Genomic DNA, 27,688 nt, shown 5'->3' on the forward strand with positions numbered 1-27,688 from the left:
GAACCCAAGCTGAGAAATGAACACGCACTCTTCCATTTATGGATCCACGAAAGGCAAAACTGGAGGTAAAATTCGAAAAACCTACTTTTTACAGCATTGTGTACACCGGGTACAAGCTTTACTTGTCGCCGCCAAAAAGCGGCGTGCCAAGGCCCATCGAGCACTCGGAAACTGTGATCGCATGCATCACACAGATTTTAGCACTTTTTCAGCTAAAAAAGCTCAAAAAGGGCGATATTCACCAAAAAACGCAATAAAGGGCGAAAGAAACGGGCTTTTCCAAAAAGGGCCAAAAAGGGCGAAAAAAGGGCGAGCACCTTTGGGAAAGGGCTAGCGGGCAGACGACCACGGAGGGCGGCCAAAGACAGCACGAGCCCCACTGTTCTGCAGGACCTGTAGACCGTCGAGGTACCTTCTTTGCAGTGAGCTAGAGTACGCGTTTGAGGCATACATGTATACAGCAGGTCAGACATGATCAGCGATCTAAAGTAGGTCATGCGTGACTGGTGATTCAGGCAGCGGCGCATTCGCCAGGGTGCTCCGATCTTCTGCGACACGCGTGCAGAACATTTGGCAATGTGGGCGTGCCAGGACATGCCGGAATCGATTGCCTCCCTCTACCGAAGTCAAGCTATCGTGCCAAGTCCCTCCCCTCCCTCCCCTCCCTCTACCGAAGTCAAGCTATCGTGCCAAGTCCCTCCCCTCCCTCTACCGAAGTCAAGCTATCGTGCCAAGTCCCTCCCCTCCCTCTACCGAAGTCAAGCTATCGTGCCAAGTCCCTCCCCTCCCTCTACCGAAGTCAAGCTGTTTTTCCAAGTCCCTCCCCTCCCTCTACGGAAGTCAAGCTATCGTGCCAAGTCCCTCCCCTCCCTCCCCTCCCTCCCCTCCCTCTACCGAAGCCAAGCTATCTTTCCAAGTCCCTCCCCTCCCTCTACCGAAGTCAAGCTATCGTGCCAAGTCCCTCCCCTCCCTCTACCGAAGTCAAGCTATCGTGCCAAGTCCCTCCCCTCCCTCTACCAAAGTCAAGCTATCTTGCCAAGTCCCTCCCCTCCCTCTACCGAAGTCAAGCTATCATGCCAAGTCCCTCCCCTCCCTCTACCGAAGGTTTGAAGGCGAGAAAAAGCTGGCTTGTTTACGCTGAACGTTTCAACGAAGTCGAGCATGGCTCCTTCAAACGAAGTCGAGCATGGCTCCTTCAAACGAAGTCGAGCATGGCTCCTTCAAACCGTTAGTGTTCTCCTCCTGTGGTGGCATGCGCCCAGACGCAATGCAGCCGTAGTCATCAAGAGGCTGGCGCACGGCTTGGCCACCAAACGCAACACTGCCTATAGCCGGGTTGTAGCTTGGCTGTGGTGCTGCTTGGCATTGTCTCTTGCCAGATCTGCCATCCGTTCTGTTCGAGGATCATGCTCTGTTCGCCGTCGCCACTTCGACCTCGCGCGGCGCCTGTCGTCTTCGTCCAGGCTGAGGCTCGTCTGGCTTGACAGTAGACTGTATTCACCGTCAGCCATTTTATCTCCTTTTCTTCCTTGTTTTTTTTGGTTTGGTTTTTATTATTTCAGTTCGTTGCCTCAACAGTACAAATATCAAGAGGGACGAACGAAAAGAGAAAATAAATCAGAGCAGAGAGGCAGATGCAAGTGAAAGGAAAGAAAAAACGGAGAGAAACGGAGAAGGAATGTGGACTGGGCGGATTCATGAACCGTTACTAGAGGGAAACGGAGAAGGAATGTGGACTGGGCGGATTCATGAACCATTACTAGAGCAGGGCAATGCATGAACAGAAGGGGCAAGTCCGTCGATATTCATGTTTAAAAAAAATTCCAAGCCTTATTTTATTGGTGAAATACATTTTCAAAAAGGAGGGGATATAGGGATATACCGGTAGTCAATTTGTCGTCATTTAGAGCGTGCAAACGTTCTGTAGAAAATGATCTAATGTCCTCACTTCCTTTCAAGTGAGCAGGGAGGGCATTCCACATAAGGGATACTCTGGAGGAAAAGGAATTGTACCCTACCATGGATTTATACAAGCAAATTGACAAATTGTTTGTTGTAGTTCCACGAGTTGACCGCTTAGAGGTGGGCAAAGGGAAAAGACTGCGTAAGCATGATGCAGGCTGAACAATAATGACAAATAAACGTAAACGTAAGAAATTGATAAATGTATCGATATTCAAGGTGTTTTATTTGAAGAGAAGCAAGAAGGGGTGGTACAGCAGCATGATAAATTTATTATGAAGCACCGCAGGTAACTCGTACAGCTCTACGGAACAAGGTAAACAATCTCTCCCTGGACTGTGTTGATAGGTGAGATGCGTAAACAGGGAAACAATACTCAAAGTCGGGCTGAATCACACTAAGCAGGTACTGGCGACGGGTAAATGCTGCCATTTGGCGGAAGGTGCGTCGCAACGCGCCTACACTTTGCTGGTGAGGTGATCTACGTGTGGAACAAATGAGAGCTTGTTATCGATAAGGATACCAAGGCAGCGAATTACACTCACTTCCCTTAAGGTAGTGCCGCCCAGCTCAACAAGAACGGGTCTTTGTACTTCAGGAGCATTCTTCGGTAAGATCCTCATGACCACGGTGTTGTCAGCATTAACCCCCCTCCTCCTCCTGTTGTACTATTACTGTCCGGCGTGTATTTACCGCCATATTGCCAGGTGCGTGTTTACCACCATAATTATTTATGAATAAAATATTACCTAATGTCCTATTGTAATGCTGTATTCACTACAAGTAGTCTTATTGTAACGTGTTGGGTTAGATTGATCAAGTCGATTATCATGATCATTCCACGGAAACGGCCATGCCGTCACACTTCTGGTAGCAGAGGGTTGTACGATCCATCCACCTCCGGGTGTAGATCTGCAGCTAATAATGTGACTTGTGCTGCTACATGTCTACCATATACCAAGGCAAGAGCAGGGGTCATGTACTGTACTCTTGCTAGATTATTGCTACTGTATTTGTAGTTAGAGTACCTAACCTGTACTCCTGCTATTCCCAAGAGTAAAACTACTATTATAAGCTTATTTTCTCTTTGCCATTAATTACTATACTAGTACTTCGAAGTAATTGACAAACTTGTAGTAGACTAGTCAATTCTTGAATTCTTTGCTCTCCTTGCTCTCCTTGATTCATATCATCATTGCTTTGTGCGTTCAATAAAACACCTTTACTGGCTTTAGCTTTAATAGTAGACCAGTTGTCGACAGATCTCCTGTGTACCGGTTTTGTGGCACAATGATTATAGCCATTTGTCGGCTCCATTCTTGTGCAATCATGCATAATAAATTATGTTGGTTGGTTCTCTTCATGTTATTGTGACCTATGTCATAGAATTAAATTCTATGAAATGTTGGTTGCCTTGTTGCTTTCTCTCCCCTCTCCTCTCACCCAAGCATATGCGAAGCTGTGGACGCAGCATACTGCTGCTACACTTCAACCGTGGCGGGAATGCATAATAATAATAATAATATTTTCATAACACAGAGGGTGTGCGCCTTAACCTGCAATAGTGCTCAAATGCCCGGAATGGGCAGAGCGTAGTACGCAAGAGGTACACAAAAGGAAGTATATAGGGCTGTTTTTTGTTGTAACTCAGAGTTTCATGGCAAAAACCAATCATCAGACAACATAAGGAGATTAGAAAAACGCAGTTATATGAAGGCAAGCAGAGGAGATAGAATAATTCAGTGCAGACAATATGATAATCATTCAACACCTCCCAGAGGCAGTACGCTCTGACGTGCCAGAATCAACATCTCAGGTGCTGGGTGAAACATGAACACGCACACTCATCCACACACACACACACACACACACACACTAATCCACACACAGCCTCTCGTTCTCACACACTCCACACTCCCGCATTATCACACCTAAACACATGCGCACGCGCACACACACACGCACCAAAACACACACATGCACCACACACACACACATACACACAGCCTCTCGTTCTCACACACTCCACGCTCCCGCATTATCGCACCTAAACACACACACACACGCACACACACACACACACCAAACACACACGCACCACACACGCATGCACCACATACACATACCTACACACAGCCTCTCGTTCTCACACTCTCCACACTCCCGCATTATCGCACCTAAACACACACACACACACACACACACACACGCGCGCGCGCGCCAAACACACACGCACCACACACACATACACAGACACACACACATACACACATACACACGTACACACACACGCCAAACCCATAGCACGTCATACACGTTATGTCACTTCATAACCCAGCAAAAACTTGCGCTGGTGGCGGCACTTTGATACTAACTCGCTCCTTTTGTTAAGTGAGATGGCATTTGGAGTGGTGAGGATGTGAAACTTCTCCGTGAGGCACAGGCTGCATCGTTTGCTGATGTTGCTGTAGGATGGGGCGCGATCTTTTATTTTCCAGCTGATGTCAAAGTTGCGCTGGGCGTTCTGAAGGTCCCAAATATGCTTTGAGAGCTCCGTCGATGTAGAGTATTTCTCATGCCGGAATGTTGTGGAGTGGTTGTTGTAGCGCGATTTAAAGGTGTTGGCCGTCAGTCCGGTGTATGTCTTGGTCTGGGGAGATGACACATGTGCCTGGTATATGACGTCAGTCGACTGGCATTCCCCCTTGAGCGGGCAGGATGGCTTGACCCGGCAGTTAAGTTACAAGGCTCAACGGGCGGCCTTGGCTGGAGCTTCGCAGCGTTGTGACCTTTGATGATGGAGGCTACGTTTCTCATGCAGCTGTAGCTGATTTTTATCTTGTTTTTGTTGAAGATCTTATTCAGTGCCGAACCCTTTGGAAAATGCTTTTTGATGAGGCCCAGGAACCTTGCACCAACGTTGGTTCTGACCGTTGTGCTATAGGACGGGTTAAACCAAATCACATCTCTGCTGCGCCGCTTCCTTCTTTTCCTTTGTTCCGGTTCGTTACTGTATGCCATGGTTCTTGGATGTCCGCTTGCTGCCAGGGCGTCCTCATATACGGGCTTGGCATCATTAAAGACGTCTTCATTACAAGATATCCGCTGAAGACGCTTGTTAACGCCAATCGGGATCTGCTTCAATACTTGTGGCGGGTGGCAGGAGCTGACATCAACATATACTGGAGTGCTATTTGGTTTTCTGTACGGCTGAAAGGTACCGGTGTTGAGGTTCATTGATATGTCGAGGTAATCGACGACCTTTCTGTTAGCGTCTATTGTAATCTTCAGGCCGTGTGTTTGGAACACCTGGATTATCTCCTTACGCAAGCGGTCAGCTCCATGGCCGGTGGCATCCTTGACTATGGCCAGACCATCGTCTCGGTACAACCCGACACATTCCTCGCCTAGAAGTGGGCGGAGCTTGCTGAGCATGAAGGCTCCTACAAGCTCACAGGCCTCAGCTCCATCGTATGAGCCCATAGTTACGTCGAAAGATCCATCCTTCTCCTTCTTTACCCACGCTTGTCCTTTGTGGAACAACAGCGATTTACGGCAGTGCAATATGATGTCTGTTTCTTTTTCGGATATTGTGGCAAACGTCTTCGCGTAGTCGAGAGCTTGCAGCAGGAGGTCTTCCGTAATAGACGGGTAGAAGTCCACAATGTCGAACACGATGAATGTGAATCTTGATTTGTTCTCGATCGCCTTGAACCAATTGATCACTTCTGAGGTGTTCTTCCACAAATTCTTGCAGACATCGTTGCGCATGGGGCCGATGATACCGTCGATTATGTCCTTGCTGACCACGCCCACCTCTGACTTCGCTGGGTTTATCAGCCTGCATGGCAGCATTTGAGGACGACATGTACCACATGGTAGAAACCATTTCTTTCCGACGTGCCTCGAACCAGCTCCAGGACAAAATGAGGAAGGACATCAAGCTGATCAAGGACGGCGCCGAGATAGTTGTACCAGCAGACAAGACTCGAAACTTGTACCGTGTGCCAGTCCACAATCGCATGTCATCTCGTACATTGAAAATCAACATAATTTTGCGAATCGACCTTTTTTTCAGGATCACTTTTCAACGAGGACGAAGAAAAGTCGGCCGAATGAAGCCTAGAGGAAGAAAATCACCCTCTCCACTTCACCATCACGATACTGACATACATACGAGATGAAACAACTAAAAAATTCACAAGAAAACTGTACGACCATCATCGCGCTGACTTTGGTCTGACTTTGGTCTGAGAATTTCTATCACGATCAAAAATGTACGAGGAGCACTCAAAAATCAGCCACAGACGTACCTTTATCGCTCTCTACTCCTTTTCAAGGCACAAAGGTCGACTCTCCACTTTCAAACCAGGAACCAGACATACCAGTGGTCCTTTTCAGCTGCTCCACGAGCGCAGGAAATGTTCACCAAGGGGCGCAGAGCAGCATCCATTCCAGAAAAATAGCTAAAATACGAGTGAGATTGCATGCCTGAGTACATGAGTACATGTATGAGTACATGCAGAAAATAGTCAATTTCAGCGTTTCTGCTCCAAACAGCAACTAGCTTCGACTAGAAACAAAGATTACAACAAAGGATCAAACAACAACCATTTTCTGCAGTTTTTTGCAGATGGCTTCCTTGTGCTTGACCCAGCACGCCAAAAATCACACCTCGGAGGAGTACAAAAATTACAACTCTCAGATGTCCTTGATTGCTGGCCATGCCAGTGCACTTTGTGTTCATTTTCCTCTCTTTTTTCATTCTATTTGAATTTTGATGTATTGCGTTTTTGCTTGCCCGTAGAAGAGGCTGTTCAAATCAAAGTGCCGCCACCAGCGCAAGTTTTTGCTGGGTTATGAAGTGACATAACGTGTATGACGTGCTATGGGTTTGGCGTGTGTGTGTACGTGTGTATGTGTGTATGTGTGTCAGTGGCGTAGCCAGGGGGGGTGCTTTGGGTGCCCAAGCACCCCCCTCAAAAATTTCAGGTACCATTTTCGTACTGCTGTGGATCTACGCCCGCCCGCGATCGAGACTCGACGTCGACAAGATCGACGCCACACGACGCTGCGCTGCACGACGGGGCCCGGCAAACTGTACTATTACCGTACTAGTACAGTAGTAGCGCATGCATGCATATGCAGGTTGCACTTGTCTTGAGACTGCATGCATGGCTGCACAATGCACATGCAGTCATGTTCTCGCCGGTGACAGGCGCAGTACGAGTTCGTAGTGCTAAAATTATTAATTTTTAGTACAATGTATACATGTAGTAGACTCTACTACCGGTACTGTAATTTGAACTAGTACTACCGTGGTAGTACATGTATAGTTGTGTGTAGATCTTTGCCTTTGAATGTGAGTTTGGTCGTTTTCGGATGCACTGCGCATTGTACAACTACCGGTACATGTATTATAGACTCGCACTTTGTGTAGCTAGACTTGGTAGAAGTGAAAGAGAAGTGTCAACGTCGTTTTGTGATCCGCAAGTCGAATGGATTCTTATGAAAATGTCGATCTTGAAGTATTTCAGTCGAGGGAAGTCGAAGAGACCAGATACCAGTAGCAGCAGTGCCAGTGCCATTTCCGAATCTGACGAATCTAATTGCGAAATTGTCGAAGTCGAAGACTCGGAAGAGCCGCAGTTGTCGCCCTTGGCTGTACCAGTAGCAGTCGTCCGAAATGACATCGGTACCTTCATGGAGGACATTGCGAAGGGTGCACCGCTCGACGACGATGTGATGTTTGCCCTGCTAAAGGACCATGTCCAACCGGATAGTTCGTTTGTTTTCCCGAAGAATGGTGGCCGGTCTTTTCAGCCCCGCTGGCTCGATGTATACAAGCCATGGCTGGTGTTTAGCCCTTCGCTTTCCGGCGGAGTCTGCGTTCCATGCTGTCTATTTGCAAATGCATTCCGAGGATCGTCGCTCGGTGTTTTGGCAAGACGTCCCTTGACGAACTTTCGGAAAGCACTGGCGCTCCTGGATGAGCATATGGGGAAAGCCTACCACCAGGACGCTGTGGTAAGAGCTGACGGCTTCCTCAGTGTCATGGAGGGGAAAACGAAGGACATAGCACAGCTGACCAATGATGGACTCGCGGCTAGGGTAGCTGCGAATCGCGCCAAGTAACAGTGTGTGTCTGTGTATGTGTGTGTGGTGCGTGTGTGTTTGGCGCGCGCGCGCGTGTGTGTGTGTGTGTGTGTGTGTGTGTTTAGGTGCGATAATGCGGGAGTGTGGAGAGTGTGAGAACGAGAGGCTGTGTGTAGGTATGTGTATGTGGTGCATGCGTGTGTGGTGCGTGTGTGTTTGGTGTGTGTGTGTGTGTGTGCGTGTGTGTGTGTGTTTAGGTGCGATAATGCGGGAGCGTGGAGTGTGTGAGAACGAGAGGCTGTGTGTATGTGTGTGTGTGTGGTGCATGTGTGTGTTTTGGTGCGTGTGTGTGTGTGTGCGTGCGCATGTTTTTTATTATTTTTTTTTTTAGGTGTGATAATGCGGGAGTGTGGAGTGTGTGAGAACGAGAGGCTGTGTGTGGATTAGTGTGTGTGTGTGTGTGTGTGTGTGTGGATGAGTGTGCGTGTTCATGTTTCACCCAGCACCTGAGATGTTGATTCTGGCACGTCAGAGCGTACTGCCTCTGGGAGGTGTTGAATGATTATCATAATTATTGTCTGCACTGAATTATTCTATCTCCTCTGCTTGCCTTCATATAACTGCGTTTTTCTAATCTCCTTATGTTGTCTGATGATTGGTTTTTGCCATGAAACTCTGAGTTACAACAAAAAACAGCCCTATATACTTCCTTTTGTGTACCTCTTGCGTAATAATATTTTAATAATAATATTAGTAGACCAGTGAGTATCACTTCAGAGGTTCCTCAGCGTAATGCATGTACCAGGCGCCGCGATCTCAAGCAGCAGCTGTGGCACGTGCTCCTGTCACCGCAAAGCATTTTTTGTCATGCATTATGACATGCATTGGACAGATTTGATCCACAACAAACAGAGTCAGTAGCTGAGATCTTTGCCCTGGCTACGGCTACATGCCTTCATGCACGAATCCGAACATACGGATGGAGCTGATGTCATCAGCCTATGATCAGGGCAGTGGACAGCGCTGCATGCAGTCGGCTGGCACAGGTTCAGGTAATATTAGCAAGAGTTCATGAACTCTTGATAGTAGGGGTAGATAAAGCCTCTGTGCTTTCCACCGTGTCAGCATCACGAGGCTCGGTAAAGCGACATGTAAAAGTACGGAAAGCCCTTTCGAACTGCTTTTCCTCTTCTGTTCCCTTCGATCCATCAACTGCCGCGGGAGGAGGCCATCCAAACGTAGCAACCGTGGAACAACTCTATCCCGCTGGCTAAGAGGAAATCCTGGAAAGAACCATGAGGGGACAAACCGTTCTTCTCCTGGCGATGGTAAGGACTAAGGACTTTACTGCGGCGTTTGTCGCTAATACATGTAGTCAGGGCTCGTTTCGACATTCATTCACTTCAGACTGACTATCTCTAGCTCTGAGCGAAAACTAATACAAGGTCACAAGATTGGAGAGTTCTGGAAAACACTGAAGATCATGGATGACCGCTTTCTCCCACTTGGTTACATGATGTACTTGACAAAACCGGCCTGGCTCTTCGTTACTTGAATCTAGCACATGGCAGCTAGCTGAGTTCTAAGAAATTATACACTACCGAATTAATGTTCTCTAAGACTCTTACTGCTGTTCTAGTCCGGGATTCCGCTGCACTTCGGACAGAGTGTTGCAAAGCTCAGTGCAGGGAGTAGTAAAATGGTATTTCACTACTCCCTGGCTCAGCCTGTATGCAGCACAACGATTGCACGCCGACAGAAGAGATACATGCCGACATAGGCAACATGAATGTGCAGTCCCAGCAAGAGTACAGGTCACTATTACTTATTAGTAGTAGTAGTAGTAGTAGTAGTAGTAGTAGTAGTAGTAGTAGTAGTAGTAGTAGTAGTAGTAGTAGTAGTAGTAGTAGTAGTAGTAGTAGTAGTAGTAGTATTGGAGGGACAATGCTAGTAGCTACATGTAGCTGAACGGTCTTGGGTCCTACTGCCACTGGCCAGTGGCCAGTGGGGTTCAACCCGTTATGGGAAAACCATCGTATGGTATGGTATGGTATTGATTTATTTGAATTCGGTATCTCAACAGTACAATGTACAACTTGGGAAGATCCGAATGACATAGATACATAAACATAAAAGTGGAGGTGCTACAGCTGATCATTTTATCGCGTCGTATCGTACCTAGCACTGCACAGCCCTAGCCACAACTGTGCAGCCTAGCACTACACGGCCCTAGCACCACAAACACAATACAGTGTAGTAACATCATTACAATACAGTGCAGTAACCATGGTAACCTCATTACATGTACTCTGTGCGGCAAGGTGTGACTATGCCCCATACACTGCACGATTGTAACCTTTGCATGACACACTCCCATAGTATAATGTCTAAGATATCGGTTTCTGATATCAGTGGTGTGCGGTGCTTCTTGGCGTCACCCACTAATCCCCCCCCCCCCCCCCCCCCGATAGTGGCGCAATGTCAATAATGTCCTGCACCTTTAACACTCAATGTCCCATGCTCATCTTTCTAGTTTCTAGTCCAACCTGCTTTCTGCAGGCTACAGCTAAGTTAGAGTACTAGGACACACACAGCACAGATAACGTTAGGTATGATGTATGTATGCAAGTGCAACTCCACTGCCAAGTACTAAGTAGAAGATCTACAACTATAGAAGACCTGTGCCGAGTTTTGTGAATAAGTCCATGTGTGGATATCTTACCATACTGTGCTGGTGCATATGTGTGTGTGTGTGTGTGTGTGTGTGTGTGTGTGTGTGTATGTGTGTGTGTGTGTGTGTGTGTATGTTTGTGTGTGTTCACATGCCCACCAGGTCGCTGTGACATGTGTTGAAGGTGAGCACTTGTCATGACCTATAGACTGGGTCTGGAACAACCATTTGAACACTGTGGTATCTCTCTGTTCATGGTCTATGCACAGAAACTTGATCGAGTCAAACTGGGGAATTACCTCTCCCATCAATTGCTTCCTCACTCAACATGTCCTCCATACATTATCATATTTTAGACAAAATAGTTTGCGGGGGGGGGGGAGATCAAGAAGAATTATAACCGTATTGAGCCCTGTAGAATTTTTCGCTCTTTTGGTCCATGATGCACCCGACCAAATGTCTTTATCCATGAAACTAAGCTCGATTGCATGCCAGAAACACCTCAGTTGATCATTCTCCTGTTTGAGAAGGACTTGTCCCAAGCTATGAAAGAATTTCTTTGCAGCTTACCACAACCATGGTCAGCCAGGGAAACTTGAAAGTTATCATGTGGCTGAATGCCGCCATCGGATAGTCAAGTTTTAAAGCACCCGGCAACCGTTTATCAAGAACTTTCCTCAATCTCTGGACAGCACAATACTTTGAAGTACACTTCTATCAAGAGTACATACTGGTAACTGGATGTGCACTCTTGCTTCTATGTATCAATGCGTACCATGGTGGTTGTTTCCAGTTTGCCAAGCGGCGCGCCAGTGCTCAGCAAGTCACCCGTGCCAGCACGGAGGAACTTGTGCAAGCAATGTATGCATATGTGCGGAGGGGTACACGGGCATACATTGCCAGAGCGAATCACCAAAACCCACCACTGCTGCCGTTGCTACCACTAAGCCAGGTAAGTTGCTATTATTTTAATACATGATTGGATAGGTGTAGGGTAGTGTTATGGGTGCACGAAAGAATACATGATTGCATGTAGTGTTCATATACATGTACACTCGGACGTCTCTTATCCGGGCAACTTGGGACCGGGCACTGCCCGTATCTCAGATTTGCCCGTATCTCAGGATAACTCATCTACCATGTATCATAATCATTTTTTGAAGGAGTTTATTTGGAATGTATTGCACATGTTCAGGATTCAAAAGGAACCCATTGATAAAAACGTGTGGATTACATAGGTTGGCAGTGAAAAATAAGCACTTCCACCTATGGAAAAAAGTTCAACACCCCCAAATTCGAAGCATTTTTGCCATAGGAACTCAAGCTGAAGGTGCCCGGTAGAGAGACGTGCCCGTATCTGAGGCGTCCGGATAAGAGGCGTTTGAGTGTATGGCAATTCAAACAGGACACAGCTTTCGTCTAGTCTCTAGAGTGTCCGTCAAAGAGAGGTTACAATATACCAGCTAGTACACATCATCAGTACAGGGTTGAAGTGATTTTGAGGGATATTCCAAAACATGTATTGGTTTCTTGCTTCTTGCTTCTTCTTCTTCTTCTTCTTCTTCTTGCTCACCACATGTTGATACTCTCGCCAAAGTACCTGCAACATGTGCTCCGGTGTTCTGTCTCATCCACTGTCCTGGGGGCTATGAAAAGGATGACAATGGCTGTCAGATCTGCAAGTGCAAAACCATTGCAACCACAGCCACAACTACAACCACGGCGTGTAAGTGCCACCCTGTGGACACCAATGTATCATGGTTTACCGTCCTTATTCAGAAAAGAACGTTCCCATAGAGCTTGGAAAATCCTATTGGGATTGAATACAACCTCAGTTTGCAGCTTTCATTTAATAATTTCGGTTGTGCATCTACAACTCCAGGGTTCTAGCCAGGTCAAAATAGTAGGGGGGGGGGGGGGGGGACAGTTACCCCGTAACCCATTTTTCCATATTCAAATAACTGTCTTGCGATGCGAAATGCAACGTACGGCCCGGCAAACACCTGACTTCACCCCACACAAATGTGCCTTTATGAACCCTCTAGTACTGACTATCGACTGTATTTTCGTTGATTGGCATGAAAAAATCACGAACAAAATCGGAAAATGAGTAGGGGACGGCACTCTCCCCCCCCCCCCCCCTGGCTGGGTTATAGAGCCCTGAACTCCATACATTGGGATGAGTAAACCTGGCCGAAATCCTAAGTCCTTTACTGAAACTCCATTAATCGGAAGAAGAGGTTGGCGCAACTTCGGCTATAGTTGGGGAAGTGCTCTGGATGGCAGTTGTGAGTCGGTCAAGTGAGAATTCAAGTCGGCAGGAAAACTGCGAGCTCCCATGTGGGGAGCAACACACACTTCCATTAATCGGGGTGCGTTTAAAACATGGCCGCGAGTGAAACTGAGCGAACTCCTGTACTGAAACACCAGGCGTTTGCCTCTACCTTGGACCTCATGCACAAGCACAAATAACTGCACATCCATACTCAATCAAGTTGACAGGGAAAGCACCAACTACCACATAGGGAACAACACACAATTCGTCAGTCTGAAGACGTTAATAATGAAACAAAAAAATCTGATTGAAAACACTAGGGTTGTCACGTATTTCTAGGAAATGCCTGCCAAACCGTGAGTCATCCACCAGAGCAATCACCTTCGGATGTAAAATACCGCTATGTATCCAAGCAGTCTCTTCCTTCTTTTGTAAAAGAACCAGAAGGCTCACCACAAGCAAGTCTATCAATGCTGAATCATCACTACATTTTCTGGCATACTCACTGTACATTGTGCCTGTTGTGCAGCAAAGCATGGCAGGTGCCCCAGCATTACGCCCGTGTCTGGACTCACCTGTGCGTCATCATGCTCCTCTGACAGTGCCTGTGGGGGCACCAAGAAGTGCTGCACGTCTTATTGTCAGGGAACGAAGTGTTTATGTCCTGACCTGGGATGCAAGTTGTTGTGCTCACAAGGCTTTCAGCAGGGCAAGGACGGTTGCAACATCTGTGCCTGCGCTAGGCCAAAGACCAGTCAGCCTCCAACGACCACACCACAGAGTGAGTACCACGATGCGTAGCCTTCTCCTGTAGCTCAGAACCAGTATTGCAAGACTTTACCACGTTGTCACATAATCATGCTGTGTGTTGGAATGCTAACACTACCGTTCTGGGCAGTTCATACACTACAGTATGATTGCTGCATATCACATGTACATACAGTCATGTATTCCAGGGGTCTTATCATGGTAGGTGTTATTCAGTACATATTAATTTTGTATGACATCAATTCCGCATCTAAACCAGTAGGTGAAAGGTTGCTGGTGGTATGCCGTGTCTATGTGCGGGCCCTGGTGTACAGGCACCTACTTGTACCTATTTGTGCGTTCACGATTAGTGCATGAATTGAATCTCAAACGAGGCACAATGTTTCACATTTTAACGGAGGGGCTGTGGGGGTGGGGGGTGGCGGTGGGGGGGGGGGGGGGGGGATCACTAACACCAGTAAAACTACTGTTGGGAAACTACTGGTGGTCAAATGCAGCAAGAGACTGGTGATACTGGTACATCAGTACACGAAGCACACGACTTCTTTGCCGGGCCATATTCTAAGTGCCAGAGCAGATCAGGGCAAGGGGCGTAACACTAATATGTTGTACATGTGGCTGCGCTTGTGTCTATACGTTTTTTGTTAAAGTCAATTGCTGTGTATAGCACTAGTTAATCATAAGTTTGAGGGCCCCTGAGTTGAAAGCGGAAAAAGTCTGAAGAAGAACTCAGTTGACTGTCACCACCAGGACTCAACATAAGGACCCTCGCATATGGCCAGCGATGCTCTGCCACTAAGCTATGTTGTGGCCACCATCCAAGCAGCAACCGTTCAGCATTTTTCAGACTCCGAAACTCACACTTCCTGTGAGTCTACACAGGCTGGTGGGACGCAGCCCTCACTGTAACCCACACACTTCATGTACAAACTAGCACACAGGGAGCCCCAATACATAATTAATTTTATCAAAAGTTTGAGGAAGTTGAAAACGGGAAAAGTCTGAAGAAAAAATTGACTGTCACCACAAGGACTCAAACCAGGAACCCTCGCTTATGGCACTAGTACCGGTACATTGTTGTGGCTTCAACACTAGACTGCCATACATGCTCTGGCATGAGCTATTACGAATCATGCCTTCCTTTTGTGAATGTTTCTGTGTCCCTGAATTGTACAACCGTTGCAGAGCCAACATGCTCTCCAATTGCGTGCCTCATCCACTGTCCATTTGGGAAAAAGACGGACGCTAACGGCTGTGAACTGTGTCAATGCAAGACAGGCAACACAACTTCAGCACGTAAGCATGTATATACACTGTAACGTGTATTGCTGGGTGGCAGGACATGGGCAGGTACCATGTCCTCCCAAATATACTTCAACTTCAAGTAGGTCGCACCATGTTATGTTCAATCTTCAAGGCCAATGAAGGCTCATGATCTCAATCAAGTGTGATATATTCCTCAAATAAATATGCCAGAGTAGTGAACATGGCAGATGTGAACTGTAATTGGTGACATACGGTGGTGTGCTTTGTTTGAATTGTGTTTGCCTGTGTGCTGTCTGATTGGTTCCAGCTCCCAAGCATGGTTTCTGCCCAACCTTCTCTACCAGCACCGGAGCAGCTTGTTCATCAACATGTTCTTCGGACAGTGCCTGTCCAGGAACCAAGAAATGCTGCAAGTCAAAGTGCCAGGGAATGATGTGCTTGTGTCCGGCGCTAGTCTGCAAGCTCTTGTGTCCACTGGGATACGAGCAAGGCAAAGATGGCTGCAACATTTGCTCCTGCACAAAACCAAAGACTACCCAGCCTCCAGAGCCCACACCACAGTCTCCTGTGACCACGGCGCCAAGTAAGTCTTGGTCTACAAATTATAGAACTACCGATTGTAAAGTGCAGCGCTTGACGAGATATACATGAGAAGCGTGCGTCTTCTCTGGTCATATTCCAAGGGCCTTGACAGACCAGTACAGGATCGTACATACATAGCACTACAGATAATAATTGTAGTAACTAAAAGCAACATTGCTATGGCATGCATACTACTACTAGACTACCATACATGCTATGGTTTCAATCCACATTGGTCATGGCTAATCATGTAATTCATTTATGCATGTCTCTGTACTCCTACAACCGTTGCAGAGCCAACATGCTCTCCAATTGCATGCCTCATCCATTGTCCGTTTGGGAAAAAGACGGACGCTAACGGCTGTGAACTGTGTCAATGCAAGACAGGCAACACAACTTCAGCACGTAAGCATAGTCGCAAATAGTGTGGTACACTTGGTATGCTGTGTGTGGGTATGCTTCAGTGCCGTTAAAGCAGTTGACGTGCAGTAGCATGCTGCAATGAGTACATGTATATTCTGCAATGTAGTATGCATTGCTAGAACTGGAGCTGAGCCGGAACCGTATATCCCAGAATATTGGTCTTTACATTGATCTTCAAGGCCAACGAAGGTTCCAAAGTTACAATCAAGCTGGAACTTTGCTGAAACGAGTACCTTGACAGTGTCTGCTCTTAGGATTGTAGGACAACCGGGTACACGTGTACCTGGCGCAACCATTTCAACCGGGTCGGAGCCGGGTACACATGTACGCCCAATGATATAAACTTATAAAGGCTAATGGATAAGCCGCATTTAGAAAAGAGAGGGCAGGAATAAGAAAATTACGAAAGAAGAAGAAGTATCTGACACATACATGTACAAGCCATGTAGTCAGTCCTTTCAAAGTTCGAAAGTGTACAGTACCAACCGGGTCACAGGTGACCCGGTACTATATTTTAAACCAGGTCCAAGCGCTGCCCAACCGGGTGGATTACCCGGCTCACCCGGCGCTGGAGCAGACACTGCTTGAAACTAAATGATAAAAGCTTGAGCATGGCGGATGTGAACTGTAATTGGTGACATACGGTGTTGTTCTTTGTTTGAATTGTGTTTGCCTGTGTGCTGTCTGATTGGTTCCAGCTCCCAAGCATGGTTTCTGCCCAACCTTCACTACCAGCACCGGAGCAGCTTGTTCATCAACATGTTCTTCGGACAGTGCCTGTCCAGGAACCAAGAAATGCTGCAAGTCAAAGTGCCAGGGAATGATGTGCTTGTGTCCGGCGCTAGTCTGCAAGCTCTTGTGTCCACTGGGATACGAGCAAGGCAAAGATGGCTGCAACATTTGCTCCTGTGCAAAACCAAAGACTACCCAGCCTCCAGGACCCACAACACAGTCTCCTGCGACCACGGCACCAAGTAAGTCTTGGTCTACAAATTATAAAACTACAGATGGTTAAGTGCAGCAAGAGATATACATCAGAAGCATGCAGCTTCTCTGGTCGTATTCCAAAGGCTACAACAGAGCGGCAGGATCGTAAATGCGTAGCACTACAAAATTAATAATAATTGTAATAACTAACATTGCTATGGTATGCGTATTACTACTACTACTACTAGACTACCATGCATGCTCTGGTTTCAATCCACATTGGGCATGGCTAATCAGAATCATGCACTTCATTTTTTAAAGCGAAAAGCCTCGTACGAGTAAAACAAACACTTTGGATTAATGCAATGCAAAACTGGTGAAGAATTCAGGAAAAATGCATGTGTTGACACTTCATTTTAAAAGCATATATCTGTACTCCTACAACCGTTGCAGAGCCAACATGCTCTCCAATTGCATGCCTCATCCATTGTCCGTTTGGGAAAAAGACGGACGCTAACGGCTGTGAACTGTGTCAATGCAAGACAGGCAACACAACTTCAGCACGTAAGCATAGTCGCGATTATTGTGGTACACTTGGTATGCTGTGTGTGGGTATGCTTCAGTGCCGTTAAAGCAGTTGACGTGCAGTAGCATGCTGCAATGAGTACATGTATACATGTATGCTGTAATGTAATATGCATTGCTAGAACTGGAGCTGAGCCGGAACCGTATATCCAAGAATATAGGTCGCACTTTTTACATTGACTCTTCAAGGCCAAAGAAGGTTCAAAAGTTATAATCAAGCAGGAATTTTGCTGAAACGAGTACCTTGAAACTAAAATAATGATAATGGCTTGAACATGGCGGATGTGAACTGTAATTGGTGACATACGGTGGTGTGCTTTGTTTGAATTGTGTTTGCCTGTGTGCTGTCTGATTGGTTCCAGCTCCCAAGCATGGTTTCTGCCCAACCTTCACTACCAGCACCGGAGCAGCTTGTTCATCAACATGTTCTTCGGACAGTGCCTGTCCAGGAACCAAGAAATGCTGCAAGTCAAAGTGCCAGGGAATGATGTGCTTGTGTCCGGCGCTAGTCTGCAAGCTCTTGTGCCCACTGGGATACAAGCAAGGCAAAGATGGCTGCAACATTTGCTCCTGTGCAAAGCCAAAGACTACCCAGCCTCCAGCGCCCACAACACAGTCTCCAGTAATAACCACGCAGAGTGAGTTACGGTAACAAGTGCTATGGCTATCTGTCCCAGTACTACTCTCAAGCACAAGTACTAGTTATTTTCTCAATGGTGCATTATTGCCAATTAAACAAGGATAAGATAATTTGGCTAGGTGAAACATACTTGTAACTGTTTGTTAAAAAATGAAAAAGTAAATTATCGTGTCCGTTCCCGAAGGGAACTCACGACGGCCGCTAACACCCAATAAATCCTAGCTGTATCCTAACTGTTTGTTAACCAACGCAATATGCATGTGACTGTATGCAGGTCTAACATTGTGCGAGAAGCTGCAGATTAAAATCGGCACACCTCCACCGCGGCGCGGCAAGAGAGCAATCCAGAAGGTCGGTACCTACTATCCAACCTGCGAGAATGACGGCGAGTTCAGCAAGGTCCAGTGTCCGCCTAGTGGTCCCGTGTCCAAGCTGTCGGATTGCTTTTGCGTGAACGTGACCACTGGTCGTGCACTGCACAACATGCACGTGGAAGAGAGGAATGGCGATTACGTCTGTGTGCGTGGAGGTAAGCTGAACACAATGACTGACCTAGCAAGTGTGCACAGTGCATTCATACATAGACAGCTACACCATAGCTCAGTGGTTAGAGCATCGCTGGCCCATCAAGCGAAGGTCCTGGTTCGAGTCCTGGTGGTCACAGTCAACTTTTTTTGTTCAAACTTTTTCCGCTTGCATGTTTCCCTCGACCAATGAATATCTGATATCTGTCATATACTAAGTAATTATACTTCGAAGTATACCGATATGTATAAGAACTTGAAGCTATTAAAATTGCACTTACAGACTTAGTACCCCAGGGGAGAATCTTACTGGAACTGCGTATGAATGCAAGCTGCCGGTGTGGCAATGGAATCCAACACTTTTAAAAGTTATCAGAGGGCACCGCATCGAACAGTGTGAAATCCCTGCAGCCCTGCATACATATGATTATTATTACAGCTTCCATCACTCAGTTGGGTATTCCTGCCCATCGCGAATGTATAGCATTTGAGAAATACTTGAAGCTCACTAGTGCTCTCGGATATGTAATGGACACTGAGTGTACTCTCCTTGTACATGTATGTGCCTGCAAAACCCACTGCAGTCTGTTACCTATCGACCTGAAAGTGTGCAAACACATACACACACACACACACACACACACACACACACACACACACACACACACACACACACACACACACACACACACACACACACATACATACATGTGTAATGTGTGCATGTGCACTTCTGTCTGTTTGTTTTTCACAGCTGTAACAACAAAGATGCCGGTATCCATGACAACCAGGCCAGTATCCATGACAACCAGACCAGTGCACAAGACCACCAGCCCAGTAGCAGTGACAACAACGATCCCAGGCTGTCGGCTTCCCAACGGCACAATCATCCAGGTGGGAGTGAAGTACAAGACTGGTCCATGCACGACGTGTGTTTGTCACACAGCAGGCAGGCATCCAGCATGTCTTGTCATTGACTGTCCTCCTATGAACTGTCCATCTGGCCAGGTACCGATCTGGCAGAACGGTGCATGCTGTGCAACATGCCAGCCTAACAGTACCACCTCTCACACGCCCACAACGAAGCTCATGCCCATGACAACAGTGCCCATGACAACAGGCACCAAGCCTCCATCTGGTTGTAGACTAGCAAATGGCACAATGGTCCGGGTCGGCACTTATTTCAACCAAGGACCATGTACTAATTGTCAATGTATGGCAACCGGCCGATCAGTCTGTAGCAGCCAAAGCTGTCTTTCACCCAGCTGTCCACCTGGCCAAGTAGCAGTGCGTGTACCTAATGTTTGCTGCCGAGTATGCAGGAAGAACTCTACCGTGGCTACACAGCGGCCTACAACCGCCGCACCGACCTGTCCTCCACCGAAGCCATGCCCGCTGTGCCCGAATGGATATGTGTATCGCAACGGCTGTCAAACATGCCAATGCAAGCCAGCACGCGGCGGGTGTGCTATGCCGAATGGCACCAAGATCTCTGTTGGCGAGAAGTATCTGATTGCATGCCATGAATGCACGTGTGTATCCAAAAATAACACGCAATGCCTTGCTATAGAATGTCCTGTGCCTGTGTGTAGGAAAGATCAAGTAATTGTGAGAGTACCAGGTTACTGCTGTCCTAGGTGTCAATCAAACGCCACCAGCACTACCCGCTCCTCCAACACTACCAGCGCCACCACCGCCATGCCTCCGACCGGCTGTCCAGGTGTACCACCATGTGCGCCCTGCCCCATCGGTTATCATTTCGTTTACGTCAAGGGCTGCATGACGTGCAGCTGCGCCCGTGGCAATGGAACCCGGCCGACGATTGCACCAACAACGCAAGTGCCGTGAGTTCACAGTTCCTGCTCGTGTGATAACTAGTTACATGTGCTTTCAAACTAGGTGATGTCTAGTCAGTTTGCCTCTTGCACCATTTGTTCCACTGCAGCACCATTCTATCATCATCATCAAGGTAGAATTTTTAATCATCATCATCAGTCGATTGTCATCTCGTTTGCATTTCTACAAGTACCCTAAGCAAGGTACTGCTCAAGCTGGGGACAGTTAACTGCTTCAACCCTGTTGAATCTCATCAGTGGAGTTTAGAGTGACCGGCTGCCGAAGCTGATCGCAACCAACAAGGCACTTCGAAGTCGGAGCCAGAGACAGAAAGAGAGTGCTCGACCAAGATGAGGCTAGGGGGCACAATACTAGCACCTACTTCAGTCAAGGAAATACTGACTGTTACGGACGTTGAAATCCGGTCAGAAGTCAAGTGGTCACGGGGCGCTGGCCATGCGGCCGTGAGCACTGCTGGTCCATGTTTACAATGTTACAGTGCGTGTACGCGCTAAGCAAGGCCAGGGCGCCGTCCCCGGCCATTCCACCGGAGTTCTATGTCCACAACAGTACTTTAGTATAAGTCAAGGACCACTGAGGTGCTTGCCACTGAGGTGCTTGCTACTGAGGTGCTTGCCACTGAGGTGCTTGCTACTGAGGTGCTTGCTATTGAGGTGCTTGCCACTGAGGTGCTTGCCACTGAGGTGCTTGCCACTGACGGGTGCTTGCTACTGAGGTGCTTGCCACTGTGGTGCTTGCTACTGAGGTGCTTGCCACTGAGGTGCTTGCCACTGAGGTGCTTGCCACTGAGGTGCTTGCTACTGAGGTGCTTGCCACTGAGGTGCTTGCTACTGAGGTGCTTGCCACTGAGGTGCTTGCTACTGAGGTGCTTGCCACTGAGGTGCTTGCCACTGAGGTGCTTGCCACTGAGGTGCTTGCCACTGAGATGCTTGCTACTGAGGTGCTTGCCACTGAGGTGCTTGCTACTGAGGTGCTTGCCACTGAGGTGCTTGCTACTGAGGTGCTTGCCACTGAGGTGCTTGCTACTGAGGTGCTTGCCACTGAGGTGCTTGCCACTGAGGTGCTTGCCACTGAGATGCTTGCTACTGAGGTGCTTGCTACTGAGGTGCTTGCCACTGAGGTGCTTGCTACTGAGGTGCTTGCCACTGAGGTGCTTGCCACTGAGGTGCTTGCCACTGAGGTGCTTGCCACTGAGGTGCTTGCTACTGAGGTGCTTGCCACTGAGGTGCTTGCTACTGAGGTGCTTGCCACTGAGGTGCTTGCCACTGAGGTGCTTGCCACTGAGATGCTTGCTACTGAGGTGCTTGCTACTGAGGTGCTTGCCACTGAGGTGCTTGCTACTGAGGTGCTTGCCACTGAGGTGCTTGCCACTGAGGTGCTTGCTACTGAGGTGCTTGCCACTGAGGTGCTTGCCACTGAGGTGCTTGCCACTGAGATGCTTGCTACTGAGGTGCTTGCTACTGAGGTGCTTGCCACTGAGGTGCTTGCCACTGAGTGCCACTGAGGTGCTTGCTTGCACAGGGTTCAAATTCTGCAAGGCATTCTTTGAAGAAAGCCTGACAAGTCCTGTTTGTGGCTGATTTTCCATCACAGAGTCATACGTCTACATATGGAGCTCAACCTGGCTGGAACAGAGGAAGCAACAGCGATGCTATTGAGCAATGCCGATGCAAACACTGCATTCAAGCTGTGAGTTACATGCCGCTGTTGACTGCGTCTCGGGCTATCACCACTAATCCAATACCCTCAACCTTTGGAATACAAAAGAGTGGGCGGTCCAGTGGCAACAGCAGCAAGATGTTAGGTTACAAACTACAGGCAGTTTTAGTGTTGCGTAGAGGGGGGGGGGGGGGTTGTAAACCAGAACATTTTGCAAACGTGGAGCATACATGCCCAGCAATAGTAGAGTTGGTCCTTTCTTTATGGTATCCATGCACTACACATGTACATGTACATTACTCATCTGAACAGCCTGCTGGACATGACATTTTAGATTCCCTCCATGGTTCTAAATGTCATTCAGTCCGCCCTGAGTTTGTGTGGCCCGCCCGCAGCTGTGCTACTTCACTGTAGCACTGACTTTGCTAATTAGACGTGTTTCAAGTAGGCTGCGGGGTTCTTAACAGCAATTCATGCATCATCCCCTTCACTGATTTGTCTGCAAATGCAGGTACTTCATGCAATGGCTGCAAGCTCAGTATTCACTATCTGCTGATAACATCCAGGAGATTGAGGTGAGCAGGCAAAATTAACAAGTATGCTCTTTGCTGCAGCAAAATCCATCTACTAACGTTACAACTTACAAGTCATAGGTTTATATAGAAGCCTTGCTTGATATGTTTTTAAACATATCAAGCAAACATGTTTTCGAAGTCGACAGCATGTTACAAGGCGAGGACACACAGTGCTCCTGACTACAACCATATTCGGCAAGTCACAAGACCGGGACTCTGCCAACCGGGTTATGGTTGCAAGTTAGTCAGGAGAACTGTGCGTCCCCCCGCCTTGTAACATGCTGTCGACTTTGAAAACATGTCTAGTCATTGGTTGGTAGTATCAAAATTGCATCTACAGTCCTGCTTGATGAAATCCAGTCGTGTCGCTCAAGTTTGCCCCTTGCACCATTTCCCAGCCCAGTGTTCGCATGTCTAGGGCTGCGCACCGCCCAGCGCGTACTTCAGTGACGCGACTGGATTTCATTGAGCCACACTGTATGTGCTGGGCAGTGCTTTTACTGATGGTGACCTGAACGACACTGCTCCTTCCCACACCAACTCTCTTTTCCATGCCGCAAGTTACTTCACGTATCTACATGCACAAAGGTACAGTGTGCACACCACCGAGACCCACAGCTTGAACTCTAGCAGTGGAGCAATGGCATCCTGGCTGTGTGTGTGTGTGTGTGTGTGTGTGTGTGTGTGTGTCCATTGTGTGCTTGGCATTACCTGGATGGTTCTTCTTGTGGTTCTGCTGTGTCTGCAGGTTTTCTCACTTCTATCCAGCAGGCACCTTCTCGTCACGTACAATCTGGTTGGGTACAAGGGATCTGAGGAGCCAGTAATCCGCAATGCGAAGCAGAAGATCGACAGTGATGTAAGACTTCTTGACTGGAAGCAAAACTGAGAAATTCTTCCAGTGGAAGGCAACACGGGAGTGTGTGACTATAGACTACATAATGGGCCATTCATCACACTATGCCCAAAACGTGGCGTACATGATGTTCTCGTCCGGATAGCCATGACAACATGGAATGTGGCGGGAAATCATACCACTGATACGAAAACGTAGACGACGTATCCAGACCCCTGTACCGAGTTTCGTTCTGTCGTTCCCAGCAGGTTGTGTCCAAAAGAAGCTGTACACACAGCTGTACGAGCACCGTGTACGTGTCTGTGTGAATGCACCTGCATGAAAACGACGTCTGCCAGTACGTCGTATTCCAAAACGTGACGCGTATTGTAACGTAGTATGAATAGCCTGTAACCAGGGCTAAATGTCGTTCAATTAGTTTCCCCTTTAGGGAGCTATTGCACGGTGCTAACTGTAATACGATACTAGTCTCAGATAGTCACGACAAAGAGGATGGAGACAGGGGTGCACCCTGAGGAGAACTAAACAGATGCTGCGGCAAGTCTCTGTGTAGTGTACAACAGAGTATAACGTAGTCAGGAAATAATCCCACTGCCTGTGCTGACCTGTTCAACTGATGCGACCGTGCTGACCGTGCTACTTCAGCCGAGATTGCCTTGATATACCACTGCCTGCAGGTCTGCAGTTGCTGCCTGACAACCACTACTGTGCTGGGGATTGCATTCAAAGAAGAAGAAGAGAGCTCACAGCACAGGTTTCATTGCGCAAAAGTCAGTAGCTACTCAAGGGTCAGACCTGTTTCATCCTTTGTGGAATCGTCAACGCAGCACAGAAAAAACTGAGGTCGAACTTGAGTAGATTAATCAGTACTCAATATAGCCTGCTGTCCAACTCAAATATATCTGTGTCTATATCCTTTGTGTCTATATCCTTTGTGTCTATATCCTTTGTGTCTATATCCTTTGTGTCTATATCCTCTGTGTCTATATCCTTTGTGTCTATATCCTTTGTGTCTATATCCTCTGTGTCTATATCCTTTGTGTCTATATCCTCTGTGTCTATATCCTTTGTGTCTATATCCTCTGTGTCTATATCCTTTGTGTCTATATCCTTGTATACAGGTACAGTACATAGAGCCAAACATCAAGGTGCCTTTCAACAGTGGATACCTACAGTTCTCTCTGCAACCATCCGCATCCAGTCAGCCAACAGAGGCGCCTGGCAACGACAAGAATACTGGTGGTTCACAGAGCAGTGGGCTCAGCTCCACCACCGTCATTGCAATCTCGGTTGGAGGTGGAGTGGCAGTGGCTGCTATCATTGTCATGTTGATTGTGATGGTTAAGGTGAGCACTTGCTTACACAGGCACGCATGCACGCACGCACGCACGCACACACACACACACACACACACACACGCACACACGCACACACACACAGTAACTTACGAACACAAACTCCTGATCAGCGCACAGCCTGCTCACTTGCTTGCATGTTGGAAAAATGCACCATGAGTACGATAGCTCGACAACCGATACACCAGGGTGGGGTGATTCAATTACCGCCATTCGCTATCAGCTAATCCCCAACAGGCGCGTACGCAGGGGGGGGGGGGGGGTTCCCGTTGCCCGGAAACCCCCCAAATGTTCCAAACGAGCAACATTTTTGGGCATTTTTTGGTAGGGCGCGCGATTGATCTGACAAGAATGAAAACTTCAACAGGTCATAACTCAGTCAAATCTCGCTCAATTCCAACGATCCAAATATCCAGATCGAATAGAAAACTCTCAGCTGTCGGTAGAAACAATTCGCGAAGCGCTGCGAGCAATTTTTCTTGAGAACTATCATTCGTAAGTTGAGCCGCGATCTCGGCAATTTCCAAAGCGCGCAGTGCGACTTGAGTATCGAGAATTTGAGACTGTTTGTCACATCGACTTGCTTAAGTTTGCAGGGGCTTCACTTGTGATATTCTCAAGAGTATACAGCAAAACAATCGAAACTCTGCGATCGAGAAAAACGAAATCGCTGGAGCAGGACGCGTTTGGGCCTTTGTTTGGGGCATTTTTCGCACCGTTGCTGCACTCTACCGCTGGTACAGTGCAGGAGCGTAGCAGCAGGTCCGGCCAGTCCGGCTGTGGCCTGACCAATGCCAAAAGTGCCCAGAATGCAGGATTTTGCTCCCTAATTTCCAATTTTTCCCGGGGGGACACCCCCCCCCCCCCCGACCCCCATGGCCATGCACCCGGACCACCTCCAACGGCGGTGCTACGCGCCTGCAGTGTCCTGGCTATCATGGTCGACCTCATTCTCTTCTCTCGTGGACGTGGATACCATTCTACTTCCAGGAAGATTGAGCGGTTAGAACTGATGAATATGATGAATATGAATATGATCCAAGGAACGCGAACAATGCATTGTTTATGATTCGGTTGGAAACCCCCCTTGAGGTGACCCTGCGTACGCGCCTGCCCAATCGACACACCACTGTCAGCTCTTGACCAACGCCAGCACATGATTTGCACACCCTAACCACTGCAAGGATAACTCTATTCACCTGTGTAAGTTCTCGTCTGACCAACGCGTACAGCCGATTGGTTTGCAGGCTTGCCTGTGAATCATGAGGCCCTAAGTTCAAAACCTACGCTGGTAACAGGGAGTGTGTTTAGTGCTCTCTCAATCGTGGTGATGCGGGCAAGTACCACTTTACATGCAGTGAACTGTGCCAACACCCAACACCCACGGTGAACTGGGCACATGTACTGACTTGCTCGGAGTGAGGGTAACAAGTATGCGGTTTATGGGGTTACAGGGCCTTTAGACGCTCGCCTGTTGAGAGACTTATCCCCTCTCCCCTGACTTACTTGTGAGGTATGCATTCAACACTGAGGATACATGGGTGAAGCGGTGGGCCCGCCGATGCCAATGTCTTTGCTTGATGTGTTCCCCAACACGTCAGGTGGTGCGGCCGCGAATCCGGCTAACTGTACTTCTTTTTTTCTCCTCTTTCTCGTCCACCATCTACTGTTGTCCACTTCCCGCTGCAGGCACGATCTGGAGCATCTCGTGGAGTTCAGGTGTGTGCAGCCCTAGCTGTGATACATTACTCATTAGGGAGGTTTCGCTCTATGTAATTCAGTGTATGAAAATCTGTATGGAGTAAGCGCCGGGGAGCGGGGCAAGTTTCATACGTACAGATCCTGTGCTTTGGAGGTCTCTTTCTCATCAACTATTACTAGTATACTGGCAAGGCACTACTTTATGTAAGCAAAGCTATTACTAGTATACTGGCAAGGCACTACTTTATGTAAGCAAAGCTATTACTAGTATACTGGCAAGGCACTACTTTATGTAAGCAAAGCTCGAGCTCAGAATAAAGTGAACCACCGTCTGTACTGTGAATGCACTGGTTGGGAATGCACTGGTTGGGCATGCACTGGTTGGGCATTATATGTAAGGTACCAAGTAAGTTGTAACAACGGTCTTCTTTGGTATTTTCTTTTCGTGACTACTTTTCACAGCTCCCGTCCGACCTGGGCCAAGCCACCTACAGCGTCAAAGGAGATATCTCTATCAACTCGTCTTCACCAAACTTCGACGAGCCGCTTTATGATAGCGACACGCGCGGACTGGTCACAGAATAAATGTGCGCCAGTCAGCAGCAGCATAAATGTTTTTTTTTTAATAAATTCTTTGACTTGCATAATCGACGTGGAAAAAGCAACTTAATGCTTTTGTCGAATTCTTATCATGCTATTATGAAGCCTAATATGGTCACTGAAGTGGTGACCATTCTTCACACACTCGTTGAATAAGATAGATTCACAACTAGTCCTCTCATCTTCCCACCATGCCATCACCTACTCGGACTCATACCTATGGAACACGTTATTCGAAATGCATTGTTACTAACTTACTTATACACATTGGTTCCATTCAAGTGCTGGCACTACATGAATCGGAAAATCGTATTACAGAAAGCTCTCCCAACTGATCTCCGCTGAGTGCTCCTTGTGTGGCAAACG

General features: G+C 47.7%; 1 protein-coding gene across 1 annotated transcript; it reads left to right on the plus strand.

Moving 5' to 3' along the window:
• The first annotated feature begins 9,158 nt into the window (after window positions 1-9,158).
• On the plus strand, window positions 9,159-27,657 carry LOC135806166 (kielin/chordin-like protein). Its single transcript, XM_065320320.1, has 19 exons — window positions 9,159-9,386; window positions 10,892-10,913; window positions 11,523-11,681; window positions 12,327-12,455; window positions 13,534-13,785; window positions 14,958-15,068; window positions 15,346-15,621; window positions 15,915-16,025; window positions 16,742-17,017; window positions 17,424-17,534; window positions 17,918-18,193; window positions 18,470-18,724; window positions 19,474-20,563; window positions 22,170-22,265; window positions 22,747-22,810; window positions 23,559-23,669; window positions 24,788-25,012; window positions 26,711-26,740; window positions 27,185-27,657. The coding sequence occupies exons 1-19, from the start codon at window positions 9,354-9,356 to the stop codon at window positions 27,305-27,307; spliced, it is 3,750 nt and encodes a 1,249-aa protein (XP_065176392.1). The 5' UTR covers window positions 9,159-9,353; the 3' UTR covers window positions 27,308-27,657.
• Window positions 27,658-27,688: the final 31 nt, after the last annotated feature.

This window comes from Sycon ciliatum, chromosome 1 (genome assembly GCF_964019385.1).
Source record: "Sycon ciliatum chromosome 1, ocSycCili1.1, whole genome shotgun sequence".
NCBI classification, from domain to species: domain Eukaryota; kingdom Metazoa; phylum Porifera; class Calcarea; order Leucosolenida; family Sycettidae; genus Sycon; species Sycon ciliatum.

Coding starts and splice junctions, on each gene's coding strand:
- LOC135806166 (XM_065320320.1), top strand. CDS start 9,354: ATGAGGGGACAAACCGTTCTTCTCCTGGCGATG. Junction 25,013..26,710: donor TGTTGATTGTGATGGTTAAG/GTGAGCACTTGC, acceptor TTCCCGCTGCAG/GCACGATCTGGAGCATCTCG. Junction 26,741..27,184: donor GAGCATCTCGTGGAGTTCAG/GTGTGTGCAGCC, acceptor TACTTTTCACAG/CTCCCGTCCGACCTGGGCCA.